At 60.2% G+C, this 22,363-nt stretch overlaps 1 protein-coding gene across 4 annotated transcripts; it reads right to left on the bottom strand.

Moving 5' to 3' along the window:
* Window positions 1-100: 100 nt before the first annotated feature.
* KLHL26 (kelch like family member 26) lies at window positions 101-16,318 on the bottom strand. 4 transcript variants are annotated; one of them, XM_054175003.1, is made up of 3 exons: window positions 16,154-16,318; window positions 4,740-4,922; window positions 101-1,750 (listed from the first exon to the last, which is right to left on the bottom strand). In XM_054175003.1, the coding sequence occupies exons 1-3, from the start codon at window positions 16,198-16,200 to the stop codon at window positions 169-171; spliced, it is 1,812 nt and encodes a 603-aa protein (XP_054030978.1). In that variant the 5' UTR covers window positions 16,201-16,318; the 3' UTR covers window positions 101-168. The 4 variants fall into 4 exon arrangements, with proteins under 4 accessions (XP_054030978.1, XP_054030980.1, XP_054030981.1 ...); XM_054175005.1 differs by lacking the exon at window positions 16,154-16,318 and adding an exon at window positions 5,275-5,643; XM_054175006.1 differs by lacking the exon at window positions 4,740-4,922.
* Between the last annotated feature and the right edge of the window lie 6,045 nt (window positions 16,319-22,363).

Raw genomic sequence — 22,363 nt, 5'->3', positions numbered from 1 at the left:
AGGAGCCAGGCTTGCCAGAACAGGACGCGAGAGGAGGAGGGACTGCACGCAGGAGGCAGCAGCAGCTCTTCCTCTGCTTCCCTCGCCCACAGAGCACCCAGGGCCGGCTGCAAACCACGGAGGGGAAGGAGGGCAGCCCGGGCAGGCGCGGCAGCAGGCGGTGCCCGGTCACCTCTGGGCGGGTACCTGGGGCAGGATGAGAGGGGCGCAGGCGATGCCGGCGAAGGACTCCGGGAAGTGCAGGTCCCGCTCCCACTCGTCGGTCTCCGTGTTGTACACCTGCACGATGCTGGTGACGTTGTTCAGGTGCCAGTTGTAGCCCCCCACGATGTAAATCTTTTTCTCCAGCAGACAGCAGCCGGCCTCCGACTGCCCTGCCCGCATGGGGCTCACCGTGGTCCACTGGTCCGTCTCGGGCAGGTAGTACTCCACGGCCAGCACGTCGAAGCAGCGATCCACGTGGTCCATGCGGCCCCCCAGGGCGTAGATCCGGCTGTTGGCGCTCACCATGGCGTGCAGCACCCTGGGCTCGTTCATGGGGGTCTTGAACTCCCACTGGTCCGTGCCGGGGTCGTAGCAGTGCAGAGCCTTCTTGTCCTCCACCGAGATGCCGTAGCCGCCCGAGATGTAGAGCCTGTCCCCCGCGGTGGCGCCGGCGTGCCCCCAGGTCCTGCGCTTCAGGGAGCAGACGTAGCTCCACTCGTTGTCCTTGGGGCAGTACTTCTCCACCGAGGCCAGGCTGCCCGAGCGGTTCCTGCCCCCCGTGGCGTAGACCATGCCGCGCAGCACGTTGAGCTGGAACTGGATCCTGCTCTCCTGCATGGCCTGGATGCGCAGCCACTGGTTGAGGTGGGGGTCGTAGCGGTAGCAGACGTCCACGGCCCCCTCGCCGCTGCGGTACTGCAGCTGCTGCCCGCCCACCACGTAGACGAAGTTGTCCAGCACGGCCACGCAGGAGTGGCTGCTGCCCACCTCCATCTGCGTCAGGTCGCGGAACTGGCGCGCGCCGGCGTGGGGCAGGCAGAAGGCCTTGGCGCTGACGGTGCGGTCGTTGTCCGTGTAGGGGGTGCCGCCGAAGGTGACCAGGGACAGCACGTCCGAGCGGATGGCCGTGCGCGGGGACTGCATCTCGTGCTGCCGGAAGGGCAGGATCTGGTAGTTGAAGGCTTCCAGCAGGTACTGCCGGCACAAGACGTCCTCCACCATGATGTCCAGGGTCTGGACGCTGTCCACCAGCTCCGAGGACTTCATCAGGGGGAAGCGGATGTGGCACAGCACCTGGCTGGCGCTGGCGCGGCGCCCGGGGTCGTGCTGCAGCCAGCGCACGGCGGCGCGGAAGAGGTCGATCTCCCTGCAGCTCTTCAGCTTGTTGCTCTGCAGGAAGAACACCAGGCGCTCCAGGGGCAGCTGCAGGAAGTCCTCCTCCTCCGAGATCTGCAGGAAGTGCCTGAAGGTGAAGGCATCCACGGACTCCTTGAGGGAGGCCAGGCTGAAGGTGGTGGCCATCTGCCCGATGTTGAGGCACGTCTCCACGCTCATGGCCGACTTGAGGAACTCCTCGCAGAGCTCCACCACGGGCACCATCTGCAGGAAGACAGCAGCCCCCAGCACGTCCTGGATGCAGTCGAGGTCCAGGGTCACCTCGGCGCTGTAGGCGAAGTCGATGATGTGCTTCAGCCCCTTGGCAGAGACTCCCTTCAGCTCGATCACCTCCTGGCTGGCCTCTCGCATCCCGCCCGTGAACATCGCCCTGCAGGGCACAACAGACAGCAGTTTGCCTCTCTCCAGGGGTGTCCAGGGATGGAGCACCTCAGCAGCTCTGCCAGCACCCTGACTCTCGCAGGGAGGATGGGGAAGGAGAGGAACAAATGGAGGCTAGACCTCTCCAAGGCAGGGGAAACTCGAGCGTGCAGCCAGCTGCAGCACCCTGCACAGGCAGCGCTCAGAGCCACGCTCAGCGCCCGCAGCCTGAAGCTTTGCAGCCCTACCGGCAGCAGGTTCGACCAAAGGGCAAAGCTTCAAGGAGGAGGCAGAGCAGGCAGTGCACCAGACACAGCAAACCTGTGACACTCAGCAGCCAGAGGACACAACGGGACCTGCACCAGCAGGAATGGGAACCATTCCCTGAGGGTCTGAGCAGGCAGGGTGAGCACAGAGCAGGAACCTGCTTCAGCAGGCCCCTGTGCCAGGGAGGTCAGGGAGCCTCTGAGCTTGCCAGCAGCACTGCCTTGAGGCAAGGGCTTCGGAGAGCCCTCTGCAGCCTAGGCCAGCTACACATCTCCTGAACAGCTTTGGTGATTCCAACAGAGCCTCCTCTCCGAGGTGCATCCCAATGCCTTATGAACATGCAGAGCTGCAGCACGGGGCTGCAGCACGGGGCTGCAGCCTGTGTCATGTTGCAGCGCGACAGCAGGGGGCTAAGCAGGCAACCAGAGCCCGAAGACCCCAGGTTTTGTTAGAGCACAGCTGGGAGCACATCAGTGGACCAGGCCCTAGAACACCTCCTTGGGAGGCTTCTAAATTCCACAGGAAGCACAGAGCAAGCCCAGGGCTGCACACAGGCATCTCCCAAACCACTCCTGGGGAGCTGTGCTGTGCTTCCCAGCCGTGGGGGTGCAGGGGCCACAGCAGCACCCTGGGGGTTGCCTTTGTGTTCCATACCTGCAGGTTCTGGTGTGCACAGGCAGCTCGGGGGCAAGGGGCTGTGCTCTGTGCTTCAGCAAGCAGCAGCAGAGCCAAAGTCAAAGCAGGCTGCTGGAAGAACTGAGGTGGATGTTCACAGCAAGGTGCAGGCTGTGACACAAAGACCTAACCTGGGGGCAGCTGCCTGCACCTTTCCCCACGGGTCAGCTGCTCTCCCCCAGCAAGAAGGTCAACTCCCTGCGAGGGCAGAGTCAGCAGAGCTGCCTCGGGAAGCTGCAGTGACTCCGTGGTGCAAGTCAGAAAGCAGGGACAGACCCTGCTGCACTGACCCAGGAGTAAAGAACACCTTGGGAACGCTGTCAAGAAGCACAAGTTCCAAGCTTCCTGTCCAAGCCAGGCCAGAAAATCTGCTGCCGTCCAGCACAAACCCAAGAAAGCCTAAGGAAGGAAATACCTGCATGTGGAGGCAGCTCCCTGCAGCCCAGCGACCAGCAGCACTGTTTGCAATTATTTGGCCATCACTCTGCTGGAAGCCCCTGGCCCCTCCCGTGCCACGGGGCTGTGCTCCTGCCTCAGCTCGGCGCAGCTGAACGTGCAGGGGGGAACAAAAGCAGGATTGTTGCCGCGCTCAGGACAAATCATCAAGCAGAATGCAGCTCCTTCCCCGAGCGCTCTGCCTCCGAAGTGCTGATTACAGGACCGCTGCCATCGCGCTGCTTTCCCTCCCCCTCCCCGCAGCAGCCCGCAGCGTTCGCAGGCTCCTTTACGCTGCCATTGTTCCCCAGGACCCCTCCTCAGCTCCGCGGAAGTTCGAACAAGAAACCTACTCAGCAATTACGTGTCAGCAGCGAGCACAGCCTGGCAGCGGCACCGCCACAGCATCTCTGCATACAAATAGTGCCATTAGCATCTGGTGGGGGAGCAGCTCCAGCCTTAACTGCTCTGGGAGGGAGAGCAGCATGCTCGGGAGGCTCGGCAGCACGGGGCGAGAGAAGGGAGCAGCCTGGACAACGCCTGCGTGCACCAGGCAGGCACTGTCAGAGCAGCTGAAGAAATGGTGACAATAGACATGCCAAAGGACACTCAAGTCCCTTCCTCTTTGTCACCTGCTCAGCAAACCATTCTGCTCGGGTCAGGAAGGGACCTACACGGCCAGGACCTGCTAGTGGCCCTTCTCCAGCTGTGCTTGCTGCAACCTGCAGCCCAGCACAACACCCAGCTGCGTGCTCCTCTGACCCTTCCCTGCAGCCCTGCAGCACACCCCTCCCATGATGCTGCTAGGAAAGATCCCTCAGTCAGAGGTCAGAGAACTGTTAGAAGCTGGTCAGAGGCAGGATCCAGACTAGGCAAAGAGATTTTATGTGATGAGGTGGTGAGAGCTTGGCCCAGCTTGCCCAGAGAGGTGGGAGATATCCTATCCCTAGAACCATTCCAGCTCAGGTTGTTTGGGGCTCTGAGCAACCTGCTCTAGTTGCAGCTGTCCCTGCTGGCTGCAGAGGGTTGGACTGGAGGAGCTTCAGAGGTCCCTTCCCACCAAGCCCAGTCTGGGTTCTCTGGAGTTGGATGACTCCAGACCTTCACTCAGGACTGACTCCTGCTCTGCCACTGCCTCACTGCATTCAGGTGCCTGAGAAATCTCCAGCTGTGCTCCCTGTCCCCACACAGATGGGACAACTCTGCTCTGTCTCACTGGGGTCTGGGGAATGCTCCAAAATGCTTCAGGCTCCTCAGCCTGTGCACAGCAAGAACTGGAGACAGATCAGTGGTGTCTGCAGAGAGCAGGAGTGGTTTGACACAGGGCACTCGGGGGATGACTCACTTCAGAGCCCTCCTGCCACTTGGCAGCAGCTCCAGGGCAAGAGCCTCTTCCCTTCAGCAGGCAGAGCACCTACCAGGGCTGCCAGGTGGGGTCAAGACCTGGGCTTGAACTTGAGCCTTGCCCCAGCAAACCTCAGCTACGTGCAGAGGGCCTGACGGGGCAAACCCTGCCTCCGGGGGTGAGCCTGGGGTGCGGTGGGAAGGTTGGGGTAGGGGAGGATGGGAAACAGCAGGCCAAGGGGAGAGGTAAAAATGCCTGCTTCCTACTGGGTTCTCACCTGAAATAGTCACTGCAGGCAGCCAAGACAACTTTATGAACCTGAAACACTTCATTATTTATAGTGAGGATGACATCAAGCAGCTGAGCCTGGGCTCGGAGCGAGGCCAGTCCCTGCAGCAGCGTGGTGCTGTGGCCAGGAGCAGAGAACGTGCACTTCAGGGTGCTGCTCTTGTCAGCCATGCTAAAAACAGAACAAGAGAGACAGGCTGGTTTGAAATTAAAACAATATGTGGTATACCTCCAGAGCATGCTGGGGAGGAGAGGGAACATGAGGCAGCGCGAACACCAACCCCCAGCTCAGCAGCCACACCATGACATCAGAGCTCAGTCGTGTTCCCTTCTCCCAGCACAGCAAACACTTCCAAACCTTCACCTTACTGCCAGCCCCTAGGCTGCAGCACCCAGGGGCTTCCCAGCCCATCCCACACCAGCTGCTGGGCCCAAAATCCTCCGTTGGTGTCCCCACGCTGCAGCTTCTCCAGGGTCCGCCCTGACCTCGACTTCAACCGCCAGACGGAACCACAGTTGCTTACTCCTCTCACCACCTCTCCTGACTGCAGCTGTTAGATCCTCTGCACGGTCCAAGGATGGCCCTGCCAGCCCCATTTGATCTCTTCCTTATGCCTGACCCTCAGGAGAAGAGCAACAGCAAAACACTGCAGGGCCCTGGCCCTCTGGCTAACGTCAGCTGTTTGAACTGCGCTTGTAAACAGTCCCCTCCCAGCGTAAACATTTCCCTGCCTCTCCCAGTGCCTCTCACATGCTCCCCACGCCGAGAGCATCGCTCTTGGAGTCACTTGGCCTCAGATGCACTTGTCAGGGAGAAGGCTGCAGTTGGAGGTGAACACCAGCACTGGCTGGAAGATGCTCTGTGCCTCTCTGCAAACAGCCACAATCAGGCTGCAGCTCCTCCCTGCCCTGCGCGGCCGGCAGGCTCCGCGCGTGCCAGCGGCACCGAGGGATCCTAAATCCATCTGCAGATTTAATCCCACTCTGAACTACTTTTCAGGATCAAGATCCACGTAGGGATCCTCTTTCTGGGAAGAGAAATTCAGGAGCAGCAGGGTTTAGGTCTTCAGAAGCATCTCCTGCTTTTCAAATCACTATTTTATGGCAGCATGGCACAAAGAAGAGGGAAGGCAGCAGGGTGAGGCAGCTTCTGCCCCTCTGCTCTGCCCTGCTGAGCTCACACCGGGAGTCCTGGGGCCAGTTCTGGGCTCCCCAGTTCAAGAGAGACTGGGAACTACTGGAGAGGGTCCAATGGAGGCTACAAAGCTGCTGAGGGGCCTGGAGCAGCTCTGTGAGTGGCAAAGGCTGAGAGCCCTGGAGCTGAGCAGCCCCAGAGGGGAGCTGAGCAATGCTCAGCAGGAGCTGAAGGAGCTGTGGGGGGCAAGAGGCTGGGGCCAGGCTCTGCTCAGTGGTGCCCAGGGACAGGCCAAGGGGCACACACTGGAACCCAGGAGGTTCCACCTGAATAGCAGGAGAAACTCCTTTGGTGTGAGGCTGCTGGAGGCCTGGGGCAGGCTGCCCAGAGAGGCTGTGGAGTCTCCTCCTCTGCAGAGCTTCCAACCCTCCCTGGCCATTGTGCTCCTGGGCAAGCTGCTGTGGGAGCCCTGCTGGAGCAGGGGCTTGGACTGGGTGAGCTCCAGGGGTCCCTCCCAACCCCTCCATGCTGGGGCTCTGTGACAAAATCCCAAGCAGGGCACACCAAACCTGGGAAGCTGCACTGCCTGCTGCCAAGTCACAGTGGGCAGAGCAGCCAGCCCTGTGCTGGGAGGGGACTGTGGAGCTATGATTATTATTATCAATATTTAGGTCGACTAAACAAACAAAGGCAGCAGAGAGCCGAGGTGCAGGGTGCTGGGGGCTGGACCATTCCATGTTTACTAACAGCTGCCCCTCAGTTCAGTGCCTCAACAAGAGGCACACACAATGGAGGAAGCAGGCCGGCAGGGTCAGGGAGGAGTCAGGGGGATGGGATAACAGAACGGGGCCGTAAACAATCCCCAAACAATGAGGAACAATGGCCAGGGCTTGCTCCTTGCCCAACTTATCGGGTTGCAATTTCCTGCAGGCTTTACCGAAGAGGAGAGCTGGGGGAAGTCTGTGATGCTCATCAGAGCACCCAGGGCAGGGCTCCGTGTGAGCAGCTCCACAGCTCTCTGGGATGCTGCAGGGAGCAGATATCAGATCCCTGCTGGCTGCTTTGAAGCACCTCAGGCTTGGGAACCCACCTTGAAATTCATCCCAGTTCCTACTGGTCAGCTGTGCTGCTTGTGACACAGATGTGAAACTCCTACCTTAAAGTCAAAGAACACTAAAAAGGCTCAGCTGAGAGAGTGGAGTCCAGCTACAACATCCTGCCTGTAATGAGAAGGATTAGCAGAGAGTCAGCTGCTGACAAGACCTTTATCCACTGCTCCGCCAGCCAAGAGTCCTCTCTGCACTCCAGCTCTTCCCATGGCCAAAGAGGAAGGAGCCTGGAGGGAGCAGCACATGAATATTCATCAAGTCAAACTCACTTCCCTTTCCCCTCTGGAACAATGGCCTCCATTCGCTGCTGTCCAGAGGAGGAAAGGCTGAGCACAGAAGGGATCCTGCCCTGAACTCGGCTGAGCAAAGCCCGGCAAGGGGAAACGCAGGAGGGCAGCTCTGCAGCAGGCAGCTCTGGAGGACTGCAGAGCTTCCCCAGGCTCAGCCCTCTGCAGGAGCCTGCTCAGGGGAGTTCCCTTCAGCCTCTGCTTCCAGACCCATTTTCTAGAACGGTTTTCCCAGCCCAAGGGCTCACCCACAGCTGGCAGCTGCCCCTGGGCCCACAGCCCTGCCAGTGCAGGAGCCTCTGCAAACAAGCAGCTTCCCCTGAGCAAACATTCTCCTTCCTTTCCCTTCTCTCTGCTCACTTGCACAGGCTCTCTGGACTCACACTCGAGGTGCTCAGGTGGCTGCAGGACTGAAGCTGGCCTGGGGGATGTTTCTGTCCATGCTTCCAGGTGGGGGTGGTTTCAGCAGGTCATTGTGAGCAGCTACCTCTGAAAAACTGCCTGTGCTCCTTCCTCTGTCTGTTTACAGGGGCAGAATAAAAGGATCCAACGATTACACAATCCTGCAGGCAAGGCAGAAAAAACAGACAAACCAGAGCCAAAGTGACCACTAAGAGAGACACTGACCAGGGCTGGGTTCTGGGTCTGGGGGGAAAAGAAGTTTCAGAAGCAGCAGAGGAGCAGGGAGCTAACTAAACACCACACAAAGCAGGGGAAATCAAGGAGGAGACAACAAAGAACAAGGCAGGAGGAGGAGAGGTGATAAAGCAGCACCAAACAGGGCAGTTAGTGAGAGATTAGCGATCAAAGCAGGCTGGGCTCACAGCAGGCTGCCCAGCCGCCGGGCACAGCAGAGCACGGTGGGCACTGTGCCACCCGGGGCCTCGCCTTCCACTTCTTGCCCGCGTTAGGAACAGAGGCAGGAGAGAGGCAGCAGCTGGATCTCAGGGGCTGAAACAAAAGGAAGGCTCGAGCATGGGAAAGTGGCTTGGTGAGGCTGTGCTATCTGCAAATCTGGCTCTGCCCTGCACTCGCTGCTCAACCATTCGGACGGGAGGAGCAGCGCTGCCGCCCAGCCTGGGAGGAGCTGCTCTCGCTCCCCTGCCCCCCGGATAAAAGCCTTTCACCAGCAACAGCGAGGAAGCCTTCGTTCCACTCCTGCCCCCCTTCCTTCCCTTTCTGATGGAGGCAGGGCTGGGGAGCTTCTGGAACTTTCCTCCGGCTTTCATTTTTGTCCTCAAAAGGCCAGCAGGGAGTGGAGTCCTTCCCCTGCGGCAGAGCTCTGCGGGGGGTTCCCGTGGCCGGAGCAGCCCTTGGCAGCGGCCGAGCGCCGCTCGCTCGGGGCAGGGTCAAGTGCGGCTGGCTGCTTCCACTCCCATTCATCCTTCAGACATGGAGAGCAGCAGATCACCCCCACACGGAGTGGCTCTGCCTCTGTGCATCCCAGGGGCCTCACAGTGACCTGCCAGGGGATCTGCCAGCAGCACCTCTGGCACGGAGGCATCGGCGTGAAGGGGACTTCCGAGGAGCACAAAGCCTGCCTCCCGTGTCCTGCTTTCCAGCTGGAGGCAGCTGTGGCAGAGGAAGGCAGCTTTCTGCTGCTGTCGCTGCATCCATGGCAGGGAGCCTGGGGCAGCTCCACAGCCACACCGAGCACCAGGGTGAGCAACCCGGGCAGCGGAGCCCAGGCGCCGCAGCAGCTCCGGTGCCCAGGGTGCAGAGAGGGCCTCTGCCAGGGAGCAAGTAATGGGATTGAGGATTTGTCTCCAAGCTGCTGCTCGAAGCCAGATTGCTTTCAATCCTCTCCAGTCACTGCAGGACAGAGTTCAGCACAGGGTCTGTGACCACAGCCTGGGGAAAACCAACACCGACCCAGGCTGCAGGCTTGGGAAAGCCTTCCAGGCAGGGCTGAGGGGGCAGCTGCAGGCAGGGAAGGCAAACCAGGGCAGAAATGCTCCTGTACTGCTGCACCTACTGCAGGGCCACCTGCTCATCCCTGCCCTCAGCACGCTGCCCTCACCCTCGGCTGCCTTGCTGCTGAGCCTCGCTGCTTGGGTTTCAACCAGCAGCAGCTGCAGCGAGGAGCCCTCCGCACAGGGCTGGGCTCCCACGAGGCCTGGAGAGCTGCTGGGCCGAGAGAGAGTCGAGGGCCCCACTGCAGGAGTCAGTGGAGAGGAGGCACGAAGAGCATCCCAAGGAACAACCAACCATCCCCTGCCTCTGCCTCCCTGCCTCTCCACACCAGCATGTGCAACCCAAAATGTGTTCCAGGCTAATGAATCATTTTCACCAAATCTGTGCTGATGATTAAAAACATCAAAGCTGGAATTAAAGGCTTACCAGGCCTGAGTTCGCATTTCAGCAGGTTTGTAACTACTGCACAAGAACAAATGGAGGGAATGATCCCAGAGCAGATCAGAACACCTCAGTGATTCCACTCGAAGCAGAGAAACCTTTTGCTACACAACTGCCTCTGCACAGCCTTCCTCCTCCTCCTCCTCCTGGGAAGGAGGGACAGTCCGGTGCTGGGCAGGCTCACTCTGCAGCCTGGCTCAGCACCCCTGCTGACATCCACCCACGGTTTCCCACTCTCTGGGCAGGTGGTGCTTGGCCATTTTTCACACAGGAGAAAAACTCAGGGGGGTTGGCAAGATCGTGGAGCAGGGCAGCCTTCCAGCAGGCAGCCTCCCCAGCACACACAGGCTCTGGAGGCAGCACCCTGCAGGGCATGGCTGGGGTACAGAAGAGGAGGGAGGAAAGGCAGCAGCCTGCCTGCGTCTGCAGCGAGCCTGGGGCGCCGCAGCTTCCCCGAGGGCAAACAAAGGGCTGGGCACTGCAGAGCAGCCAGCGAGGCACCTGGGGAGCACCACAGCCCGCAAAGCTCCTGTGGGGGGAGAGCAGCAGAACCAAGAGAAGGCTGAACATCAGGGCTGAATATTAAGGACCCTGTGAGCGCCTCTGGCAGCAGCATGATGGATGCTTTAACAATGCAAATCTCTTAATGCCTTCAGTTTCATGCCCAAGGAACAAACACACTCGGATCCGGATTGTTAAACTACAATTAAGACACTTAAAATCAAAACAAAAGTCAAACTCCCTCAGATAAGTCCCTGGTAGCCATGGTGACTGCAATATTCCAGATCCTGAGGCTTTCTGTCACATGCCCAAAGGATGGAAATGAGCTTCCAGCACCTCGCACTGCTGCTACGCCGAGGCCGAGCCCTGCATGCAGCGCTGCTGCTGCTGCACAGGCGCTCGGCAGGCCCTGCGCCAGCTCCCGCGGCCTCTGCACCCCCGGCAAAAAGGCTGCCTTGAAGTTTGGGTGCAGGGAAGATCAGAAGGTGCCAGGCAATGAGACTTAAAATACCTGCCCTGTTAACCTACTTCCACTGCCAGCAGCGGCAGCAGCATTTACCATCAGTTCCCTGGCCAAATTAGCAGCAACAAGAAGCACTTAATGATCAGCACCTAATTAAATATTAACAGGTGGAGTGCAGGGGATGCCTTCCAGAGGAAACAATCACCCACAGCCAAGATATGGCAGCAAAATCCTTTAATCCCTTCCTTTGTTCCTTCTCCACCTCGGTCCCTTCAGTTCTCCAGCTCCCCTCCTCTGCCTCCCCTCACCCTGCTCTCCTGACACCTCCTCTTTCATCCAGGGCAGCAAACAAAAGCAGAAAGCCCAAGACTAATATCCCCACGTAAAGCAACCAGCAACTGGGAGTGCTCAGGGAAAGGGACTGGAAATGGGAGGGAGTTTTACCAGCAGCAGCAATTTGTGTGAGAGTGTGTGCCAGGCTCTGCTCAGTGGTGCCCAGGGACAGGCCAAGGGGCACACACTGGCACCCAGGAGGTTCCACCTGAGGAGGAGAAACTCCTTTGGTGTGAGGCTGCTGGAGGCCTGGAGCAGGCTGCCCAGAGAGGTTGTGGAGTCTCCTTCTGTGCAGAGCTTCCAACCCCCCCTGGGCATTGTGCTGCTGGGCAAGCTGCTGTGGGAGCCCTGCTGGAGCAGAGGGTTGGAGTGGCTGAGCTCCAGAGGTCCCTTCCAGCCCCTCCATGCTGGGATTGTGGGATCCCTTTTCTGTCTTATCTGCATCCTGCTTCTCCCAAGCTGGAAAGGCACAGAAATGCACTCCCCAAAGGTGAGGCAGCAGCTGAAGGCAGAGGCATTTCAATTCATTCTTCTGAAATATTATTTTCTGTCCCCTGAGGAGTCCCAGACACATTTCCAGATCTCTGTTTGTCTTTCTTCCTGAGCTGGCCTCACACAGGGCCCAGCAGACACTCACACACACTCACTCTCACACCGCCCCTGCTCCGAGGCTTCCCCCAGCAGGCTGCTGGGAGTTGGGGTTCTGCTATAAGCACCAGCCAAAGGGGAGGGCTGTCAAAAGCTGGCCTGGTAAGAAGCAACAGGAAACCAAACAGCAGAGGGTGAAGTATCTGAACACACTGAATTCTGTGCCACCTCATGGAGGTTCAGTGTGAGTGGCACACGAGGTGCTGTACCTGGATCAAGCTGGGGTGAGAAGGAAAGGAAGCAGCAAGAGGGTTCATAGCAATGTCTCTTCATGCTGGTGCAGGGGCCCTGGCAGAAGCAGTCAGCCCCCAAAGTGACCAATGTGACTCCCAGCTAAGGGTTCTGTGAGCCCCAGTTTGCATCCTGGTGGCATCAGGGTCGTAGAGGGGCACCAGGCTGAGAAGACCATTGACCAGGATCTGCCATTTTCTATGTCCAGAGCTACCACAGAGGACCTCAGCCCTGCCCCAGACCTCTTCCAGCAGTAGGGAGCACAGAGCAGGGGGCACATCACTAACGCCACACTGCCCCTCCACAGTCTCAACCTGTACTTTCACAGAGACTAAGGATGAGAACCCAGCCCCCAAACCTCTCTGTGGTTTTATTCTTGTCAGCCCCAAACCTAATCCCACGGAGCCAGGAACGAACTGAGCAAATATCAACCCCCCGGGAAGCACATAAATTACTCTGGCAGCCGGAGGCAGTGTGACAGCAATGGAGGAGGCAGCTGCTCCGCACTGCTCCCGAGCTCGGCCAGCCACAGGGACCCCCAGAAGCAGGGTGGCTTTGCCACCAAGCACCCCACCCCTGCCCGAGAGCCCTGGGCTGAGCGCAGGCTCCTCGCTGCCTGGCAGCACCGCCCCCACCGTGTGCCCTCGGGGTCCTACCCTGCCAGCCCGCAGCTCTAGGGAAGCTCAAGCTACAGCCCTGCCGCATCGCACCCCCCAAAACCCAGAGGCAGAGGCGCCCCTCCGGCCAGGCCCCGCGGAGCAGCGGGTACCAGCCCCGCAGCGGGTACCAGCCCCGCAGCGGGTACCAGCCCCGCAGCGGGTACCAGCCCCGCAGCTCTCCCGGCGGCGCCCGTGGCAGAGCCGCTGAGCAAAGGCCGAGAGGCACCTAGTGGTGTCGGGGAGCACAGCAGAGCCACCAAGGCCACCCCAAAAGTCACACCGAGCCAGCTGCAAGCGCTGCTTCACCTTCTAGCTACGGCCCTGCGCGCCCTCCAGCCCTGCTCCAGCACATTTTCACCTTAGGGAACAGACTGCAGCTGCTCTGTGGCACAGCGACCGCTGCTTCGGCCCCAAATCGGCCGGGACCTTCCCAGCTTGTCACCATTCAGCAGTGGCTGGGTTGTGCTCCCCCTGGGCGCAGCCCGTTCCAGCAGCAGCTCTCAACAAGGCACAGCGTTGCCCCCAGCAGGCAGGGCACTGCGACCATCTCCCTCACCACCGCTCCAGGCCCTCGCTCACAGCCTGGGACACTCAGCAAAGCTCCCAAGTCAGACTGCAAAGCACCTGGAGCCTTGTGTGTCTCAGCCTGCTGCTGAGGCATCTGATTGCATCCTCCGGGCTGTGTGGAAATGCCAAGGACAGAACTGGTTCCACCTGGAGTGGCTACTACAGCATGCAGTGAGCTGGAGCCTCTCCTCTCCCCTCCTCGCACCTCCACCCTCCAGATTACAGCCTCGGAGCAGCTGAGGAGCTCAGCGGCAAAGACAAGAAGTGAGTGAAGCAGCAGATGAGAAGCAGAAGCAAGCATCCCTTCAGTGCAAGCTGAAGCAATCAGGTTTGCTGGCAGATGTCAGCAGCTGCCCCGGCACTTGGCACAGTAACAGCAGCTCCAGCTCAGCCCTGACCAAATCCTCTTCCCTGCCCTGGCTGCTTGCAGCCTGCTTCCCTGCTTCCCCAAACCTCAGTGCTTACCTTCCACCAGGCTTGTGTCCACCCCACCCTGCCCCTGGGGCAGTTGAGCCCTGCCACCCTCACCGTGCCAGCTGGCTGGGATAAGCCAAGGGCACCACAACTCCCCGATTCCCGTGCAGGTTCAGCACTTCTCCTCCACGTGAAGGAGCTGGAGGCTCCGTCCCGCGCCGCAAGGCTGCTCCTCACGAAGCAGGCAGCACTTGGAGGTAAGACAAGAAGAGCCTTCAAAGAACCACTGAAGTTTACTTTTGGCCTGAATAAGAGCTCCAGCTCTGAAGCCTCCCCACGTTGGAACAGAAAGCTGAAGTTATTTTTGCAGCCATTCAATGGGAGTGTAAACATTTACACCACGTCTACCAGAGCTAACAACTAAATCTGTCTGCAGATCGCCATGTGGCAGGGTAGGGAACACAGAAACCACAAAACCAAACTTCACACAGTTGCAGAAGCAAAAAGCCAAAAGTCTGACAGAAGACTGAAGCTCCAGGAGACCACAAGGCTCACAGCCCTCAGCATCACCTCCCTTCCGTGGTCCTGCTCTAGCCTCCTCCACCTTTGCTCTCTCTCCCACCGCTCTCTGCAGAAGACACAAGTCTGGGGGACTTGAGGTTGACTTTCCCTGGATGCAAACCCAGAGGCAGGGACCCACAGGCCTCCCTTGCCCATTTATTCTGCTTGTGACAGGTGGGGTTGCCTTCAGCAGGTAATGCATCAGGGAGAGGTCTGAAAGGTGCTTATCCAACCTGGCTGCCCTCCTTCCCTCAGCCTCCTCTATCCAGGCTGAACACCCTCAGCTCCCTCAGCTGCTCCTCCCCAGCCTGAGTTCTGTTCTCCAGACCTTGTTGCCCTTCTCTGGAGCCACTTCAACCCCTCCATGTACTTCCTGGAGTGAGGGGCCCAAACCTGAACAGAGTGGCCAAGGTGAGGGCTCACCAGTGCTGGGAATGAAATAGGCAAGCCATTTGTAGCTCAGGAAATTCTCTCCACGGAGGAAGAAAGTGCAAATGAATGGGGAAAGAAAAAAGGAGTTTATTTCAAAAGAGAAGGTTTTGGCTGTTTGCTTTTCAGCCTCTCTGGTGCCACCAGCGTGTTGAAAGCCTCTTGCCCACAGCAGCTCACACAGAGTGCTCCTTGTTGAAAGCAGGGGCAGGCTCCTCAGCAGACAAGTTAATTTTCCTGCTCTGCAGCCTACTCAGGGCAAGCAGCCTCAGCCAGGCAGTAGCAATTCCAAAGATGGAAATTCTGCCCTGGCTGGGAGCAAGAGAGTGCCAGCGACATGGCACGGGAGGCCTCGGGCCCCTTTGCCTTAGAGAGGAAATGTTCAGCGAGTGCAAGAAGCCACAAGTGGAAGCACCTAACAAGGAGTGGCTGGGGATGGGGAATGCCCTTGATGTTCTCCTCTCGCTCTCCAGAGCTGGTGTGACACATCCAGTGCCCCCCACCTGGTTTCTCCCCAGCAAATCCATCCTTGGAAACAGAAGGCTAAGGAGCAACAAGGAGCAGCATCCAACCTTCAGCAGGTTTTGCTTTGAAATTAGCAAAGAAAATAAACAGGCAGCAATAGGGAACAGGCTGGAGCTACAGCCCAGGGAACAAAAGTGCTGCAGCTCCAGCCTGGGTGATTTATCACGGCCCTGAAACAAATTACTTCCATCTCTCACTGCTCCACCCCCAGAACCAGAGAGTCCCCAGCGCCCAGGCAGCGTCCCGACCGCCACCTGCGCGGGAGCTGCTGTTCCTGTGCCGAGAGGGCGGCAAAGGAGGTGCAGAGAGGGGAAGCGAAATGCCCCAAGCCACACAGCCTCTCTCTCGTCTGCACAGGTGGCCATTGGAGACTAAAATGACAGATCTGAGGTGAGAACCGAGGGAGGCTTCTCCAGCACTCAACAATGGCTGTGAGAGCTTCCCTCGGCGGCAGGATTATTGCAGGAGTGCCTGCAGTGAGAGCTGAGGATAAATGATGCTCTGAAGCCAAGTGACAGGTTGACAGCACAACATCCGAGAGTCAGACCACACGGCTCTGGACACTCTCCAACACAGCAACTTCTGGTGGACGACAGAGGAAAGAGCCCTCGGGAGCTGAAACTCCTCCACCAACAGGTCCCAGCCACAACCACCTGCCCAGCCCCCCTCCCCGGGTACCACCGCCAGCTGTGTGCTGCCTGTGCCAGCCCAGTGACCCCAGAGGGACCTAAACCAGCGACCCCAGGAGGGGGCTGCAGCCTGGAGTGGGCAGGGCACAAGAGAATGGCTCTCAAACCCCAGACCCTCGGTGCCCTGCGTGCCTATAGCCCTGGAGCCGCTGCGGAGCCAGGGGTCCGGCTGTGATTCCCAGTGCTCCGTGAGAGCCTCCCTCAAACCTCAGCCTCCCCCCCAGGAGCCTCACCGCGCAAAGCGCTGTCATTGCTCATTCTCCTCCTCTTGCAGCGGACCCTCGGCCGCCGGGGCCTGCTCTGGAGCACCCCTACCCCCCCTGCCCCACGGGGACCGGCTCCCGCCTCGCCAGGCCCCCGGGCAGCGGCACGGCCAAGAAAGGGCAGAGAAATGAGCGCCGGGGCGCCGCGGGACGGCGCAGACCGGCGCCGGGGTCGCCCCCGCCGCTCCCCGCCCGCCCCCGGCCCGGCCTAGGCCGCGCCCGGGCGCCGCTCACCTGCTCGGCCGCTCCGCCGCGAACTCGGCCCCGCCGGACTCCGCCATCTTCGCTGCGCCGGGCCCCGCGCTGGGCGGCGGCAGCCGCCGCGTTAAAGGCGCAGGGGCGAGCGGCGGGAACCGGGGAACGGCGGCACCGCGCCGCTCCCGCCGGGCCTGGCACCGCCCCGCCGCCACCGGCGCCCGCCCCGGGCACACGGGGCCGCAGCTCCCCGCGCGGAGGGGCCCCGGGGCCGCGCCTGCCCCGCGGCCGGGGGCTCTGGGCGCTGTCCCCGCTGCTGGTCGCGCAGCCCGGGGCGCTGCCGCCTGCCCGTGCCCGCAGGGGCACTGAGAGCTGTCCCCGCTGAGGGGGCCCGGGGCAGCTGTCATCACCGGCCGAGGGGTCCCTTGGTCACCGCCCCCACAACTGAGGTGTCCCAGAGCTCTGTCATCACCCCGCAGGCCACCGTGGGCATCCTTTGTGCCACCGCCCTCCAGCTGACCCCCGCCCAGCAGCAGCCAGCGGCCCTAGCCCACGGCCCGCACGCAGGCACATCTCGCAGGGACCGTGGTGTGTGCAGCCAGCGCGGGGACAGCCCTGCTCCCATCGGCGGGGGCACGAAGTGTGCTGCCATGCCAGCTGGGCACCCCTGGCGCCGGCTCGGCTGCCCCGGGCCGTGCAGCAGCAGCGGTACCCTGCAGAGGGTGCAGTCTCGTTGGAGATCTCAGCGCTCCGGCGGCGCCGCCTCCGTGCCAGAGCCTCCCGCGCTGCCCCGCGTCCGCACACATGGTCGGCACCGGAGGCGCTCCCGGCTCTTCCCAAAGCGGCCGGCGGAGGCTGAGGCCGAGCCGTGTAATTTCTAAAGCCAGCACGCATCTGGAGAGAGCAGAGGGTCTAGAGGGCATTCCAGTCATCAGTGGAAATCAGGAAATTATTCATAGCGGTGGCTCTGCCAACGACCGGGGGTAAATGTCTTTGATTTCCCATGCCTCGGTGTCCACATCTGTACGAGGGAGAGGGGGGATTCGTCCATGAGAATAAACGCGCTTGGAAAGCCGTGAAAATGCTCTTTCAAGTCAGCCTGATGAAAACTTCATGTTCTGGAGCTCTCTGCTTCAAGGAGAGCAATCTGTTTCAGAGGCAGGGCTGTGTATTTTTCTTATTTAAACCTTCTAAATCTGCTGGAGCATTAAAAATATTTGGCATTTCCACAGCACATTTCATTCCCGGCTCCAAATGCGTTTTACAGACATTCATTAATTAAGCCTCGTAAAACCTTTGGGAGAAAGGGAAGCAGTGCTTATTAATTTGCTATTTGTATTGCTGCAGAGCACGGAGACCCCAGCCAGGACCTTGGGGCCCTGTTATTTTAGACCCGACCTACGCAGAAGAGGAGATGTCAGCGCGGGGAGCGGCAGCGGAGGGGAGTGAATGCCGCAGGTGATCGGCAGAGCCTGCAGCAGTCGCTCCCCAGCCCTCTGCACCGGGCAGTGCTGCCTGCAAGACCGAGCAAGCGTGGCTCTCGCCCCACTCCTCTCCCCAAAGCTGTCTGCTTCGCATTTTGCTGGTGTTTGGAGGCTCCTGCCCCTGCTTACCAACCCCTTAGGCTTGTCCTGCTTCCTCAGCCACCAGTTCTGCTGCATTCGATCCCTTCCAGTTTCTCCTGGGGCTGCTTCCTGCAGGCTCAGCTTTGCAGCACACCCTGCTTTTCAGAGAGGTCCTGAAGAAACACTTAGCGTCTGCTAGGTCCATGTGGGTACTTTCAGGGCAGTCGGTTCGGTGCATGCACAGCAGCGAAGCAGCCCTGCTGAGGGCTGCCCGGGCCGGGCTGCGGGCTCGCCGTGGAGCTCTCCATGCCAGGTGGGGCAGCGGATGGGAGCTGTGAACATTACACCTCTGCTTCCCCTGCAGGAAAAGCCAGGCTGTGCCACATGCTGTAAATGCCTTTCACATGTTCCCCAGATCCCAGTTAAATCAAACCCCAGAAGGTCTCTCCAAGCATGAAAAATGCATTTTTAAGACGCTGGAAGGAAGATGTATTCCATAACTCCTCTGGTGAGCAGGCGTGCTGACTTGTGTCCTGTGGAGCAGGAACCAAGAGGGCCTAGCTCTTGTTATTCCATCCTGCTGATGGGATTTTATCTCTCGCAGCAAATCCAGGAACTTTTTAGTTACCATTATTCTTTGATTTTTATGGGCCATTTGATATTTATTTTTATTCCTATTCATTATTTGTTGAGTGCACTTAGCCCCTTCCCCAAGGAGCCTGCCTTATATCTAAGGTGGTTTTTACGACCGGCATCTGAGCAGCTTGCACAAGTTTAATACATCCATCCTGCACACACAGTATATCACAGCCCTGGGGCTCCTACTGTGGAGAGCAGCCCTCTGCTGTGAAATCACAACTCCAACCTGCTGGCTGAACAAAAAGAGAATGAACTCCAAACTCCTTCCAGCCTCCTTCTTTCTGCTCTTCACTCTAAGCCATCAGGATGTATTTGAGTCATCTTGTCACCTTTTTTTTCCCTCCCTTCCTGCAAAACATGAGGTCCTAGCAATGTACCTTTCGCTGCAAGCCAAGCTCTCACAGATCCCACGACTCCCACAGCTGGGGCTTTCAAATCCACAGCCAGCACTGGGAGGCTAATGGCAAAATCATGAGCTGGCAGCTGCCTTTCCCCTACCTCCTTGTTCCATCCCAGCAGCGCTCAGGAACAGGAATTCCTCCGGCTCGCAGCGCTCTGGGTCCGTGAGCTGTGTTGGGTGGAGGAGGCAGGCAGCTGGCCCCAGCAAGCTTTTCTTTTCTCCCTCCCAATTCTTGCCTCGTTTCCCCCAGCACAACAAAGCCTCCCAGTCCCTTCCTTTGCTGCTGTGATGGAGGAGCCTGCGAGCATCCTCCCTCCCGCCCGCTGCCTCCTTACAGCATCCTCAGCCAGCACAGCCCCAGCCCCTGCTCGTCTGTGTGTCTGGGGGGTGTTGTGGGCTCTTTGGGTGTCTGTGCTTCTGGCTTCCTTTATTCCTCATCCTGTGCTCCTGGCTGGTTTCATTCCTGCTCCATCTCTGCTAATCCCTGGGTAATCCTGGTAAGCCTGGGGAGGGGATGGGCAAGGGGCTGCGTGTGCTGGCAGAGTCAGGGCTCTCTCCACGCACATTTGGGTCATGGCACTGCCTGAACTCATCCTCCCCACTCCCTTTTATTTTTGCCCCGTCAGGACACCCTGCGGCCATCTCCCCATGGTCATGGTCAGGGCTGGAGGAGAAGATGAAGTGGCCTCAAGTTGCAGCAGGGGAGGTTTAGGTTGGACATGAGGAACAGTTTCTCCCCCAAAAGTGTTGTCAAAGCCTGGAACAGGCTGCCCAGGGAAGTGACTGAATCATCATCCCTGGGGGTGCTTCAGAGCCATGGAGATTTGGTAGTGCTGGGTTCAAGCTGGATGATCCCAAAGGTGTTTTGCAGCCAAAACAATTCCAGCACCACAAGAGCACGCGGGAGGAGCAGGTGTGAGCGGGGAGCAGACACAGAGCTGCGTGGGGCCTGGCGTGAGGGAGGGCTGCACACCTTCTGCTACGGCCCTTGGGCTCCTTCCACTCCCACGCACAGCAGCGCGAGCCGGCGCAGGCGGCGCCCACGGGAGCAGCTCCGGCGCCGGCTGCGGCCTGCCCCAGCCCCGCGGCACCGCCGCCAGGCCAGGGCCCAGCAGGTGCCCTCTGCACGTGCTGCAGTGCCTGGGGCACGTCCTGGTGCCCTCTGCACGTGCTGCAGTGCCTGGGGCACGTCCTGGTGCCCTCTGCATGTGCCGCAGTGCCTGGGGCACGTCCTGGTGCCCTCTGCACGTGCTGCAGTGCCTGGGGCACATCCTGGTGCCCTCTGCACGTGCCGCAGTGGCCGGGGCACGTCCTGGTGCCCTCTGCATGTGCCGCAGTGGCCGGGGCACGTCCTGGTGCCCTCTGCATGTGCTGCAGTGGCCGGGGCACGTCCTGGTGCCCTCTGCACGTGCTGCAGTGCCTGGGGCACGTCCTGGTGCCCTCTGCACGTGCTGCAGTGGCCGGGGCACGTCCTGGTGCCCTCTGCATGTGCTGCAGTGGCCGGGGCACGTCCTGGTGCCCTCTGCACGTGCTGCAGTGCCTGGGGCACATCCTGGTTCCCTCTGCATGTGCCGCAGTGGCCGGGGCACGTCCTGCCCGTGGGGTCAGCAGGGCATCCGCGGTGCCCAAAGGCGAGCAGGTGCTGCCCCACACCAGCGCCTCGAGGCAGCCCGGTTCCCATCTGCTTGGCCAAGGCACAACTGGAGATCCCAGCTCCCCCTGGCCAGCTTGGCTGCGCTCCTCACCTGGCAGGAGAACACAAGGCAGGAACATAAACACGGCGGGGAGCGAAGCCCCTCACGGGCCGGCGAGCAGGGCCTGCGTTCCAAGAAGTAATGAAGGCCAGGGAGTGGAAAATGTTCGTCACTTGGCGGGCTGGATGCGCGCAGGCGCTGCCCAGAGGGTGCTTCGCCTCCACACGGCATCGCCACGGCGCAGCAGCTGCGCCAGGCCCGGCCAGCAGCACCGCGCTGAACTCTGACATTTGAAGAGGGAGAACAATTTGGCTTCCTTAGCACCCCCCTCCCCCCCCAGCCCCGGCCCCGAGCGGTCCCTCGAGCCGGGCTGGAATGTGCGTGGTAGGGACAGAACCAATCCCATTAGCACGAGGAGATTGTTTTTCGTTTGGTTCTGTTGTTGTGGAGCCGGCCGGGGCTGAGCTTCTTTGGGGCAGGTCGCAGGAGGGAGTGTGGGGAGGAGAGGAACCCCCTGGATGTGTTCTTCCCCGTGGCACGGCGCTCCCCTGCCCACCTGGCTGCCTGCCTTCGGCAGCTCCCTGAGGTTTCCATCCTTGAAGGCCTCATGAGCTTTGCTGCTGGCTCCAGGGTGGTGCTTGGCATTGGTGAGGACGAGGGCTCAGCTCTCACGGGGAGCTGGGAAGGTGCTGCAAGCCAGCGGTGCTGCCAGAGCTCGCTTTGAACCCCCATCCAGCTCCCCACCCCACATCCTCATCCTCACTCCATCTCTGGATGGAGATTCACCTCTGCTGGGGAAAGTTACAGCTCCGCTGGTCAGGATTGTAGCCATGTGCAGGAGCGGGGCCAGGGGCAGCAAGAGGCAGCTGGAGCTGCTAACAAATATCCTTTCCCCAGCTGAGAGGGGAGCCCAGCCTTTTTTTTTTCCCATCATCTTCAAAAGCCTTGCTCTGGCAGGGCCCAGACCCTCTGTTTCCCCCTGGCTGTGCTTTCTCAGGAAGATTCTGGTTCCTGTAGCACGAGGCAAGACCAAGAACCCTCCCTCAACTGCTCTGTGTCAGCAGCATCTCACTGGGACACGAGTAGGGAAGGGGAGCAAGGGGCACAGAGCCAGGGGAGCCCAGAGTGTGTCCACTGTGAGCCACAGGTCATGAGAGTGAGGGCTGCCTCCTGTGGACTTCCTGGAGTCGTTCCCCACCCTGCTCTCCCAGTCCTGGGCTTTCTGCTCCATGTGTCATCCCTGGACCACAGCCCCCAGTGCTCTTCCCAAGCAGAGACCCCCTGGCTGGACACGGCACGGGGCTCCAGGCACTAAACAGGGGGCAAGGAGCTGCGGGGGCTCCTGAAAGCATCCTCAGCAGAGTGAGAAGTGGGGGGGGGGGGACCGGCGGCGCTGGGAGCAGGCGGCAGGAGAGGAGGGAACGTGCTGCCCCTGAACGCATCCCCCCCGGCCCGGCCCGCGGCCAGCCCCCAGCGCTGGGCTCTGCAGGGGAGAGAGCAGGGGACATGCTCTGGAGGGGACATCGGCCCACAGAGTGGCCAGAGAGGGGGCAGCTGGCAAGACCCCTGCAACCCTCAGCACCAACTGCTGCAGGCTGAGCGACAGCCTCTGAGGAGATGGAATCAGGGAGCCACAGAACTGCCTGGGTTGGAAGAGACCTTCCAGGGCATCGAGCCCAAGCTGTAACCCTAACGTCAGGAGGTGCCGGAGGCCAGCGGGGGTGCACTGATGCTGGCTGCAGGGACACAACCCACCACGGGCTCATGGTCCCCCATGTCCCTATCCTCAGCCATGGGCTGGGGGCTGTGGCTGGAGCCTGGGCTGGCTCACCCGCTGCTGCTGGGGCCACACACCATGAATTCTGCTTCTCCCCCACCCCGTGAACAAATGAAAGAGGGAGAGAGAAGGAAAAGGCGTCGGGTGGACCCCCCCCCGCTGCCTGCTGGGGGG

This window comes from Dryobates pubescens, chromosome 31 (assembly GCF_014839835.1).
Source record: "Dryobates pubescens isolate bDryPub1 chromosome 31, bDryPub1.pri, whole genome shotgun sequence".
NCBI lineage: Eukaryota > Metazoa > Chordata > Aves > Piciformes > Picidae > Dryobates > Dryobates pubescens.
Note: the sequence above shows the minus strand (reverse complement) of the source record. Positions and strands in the feature narration are given on the sequence as shown.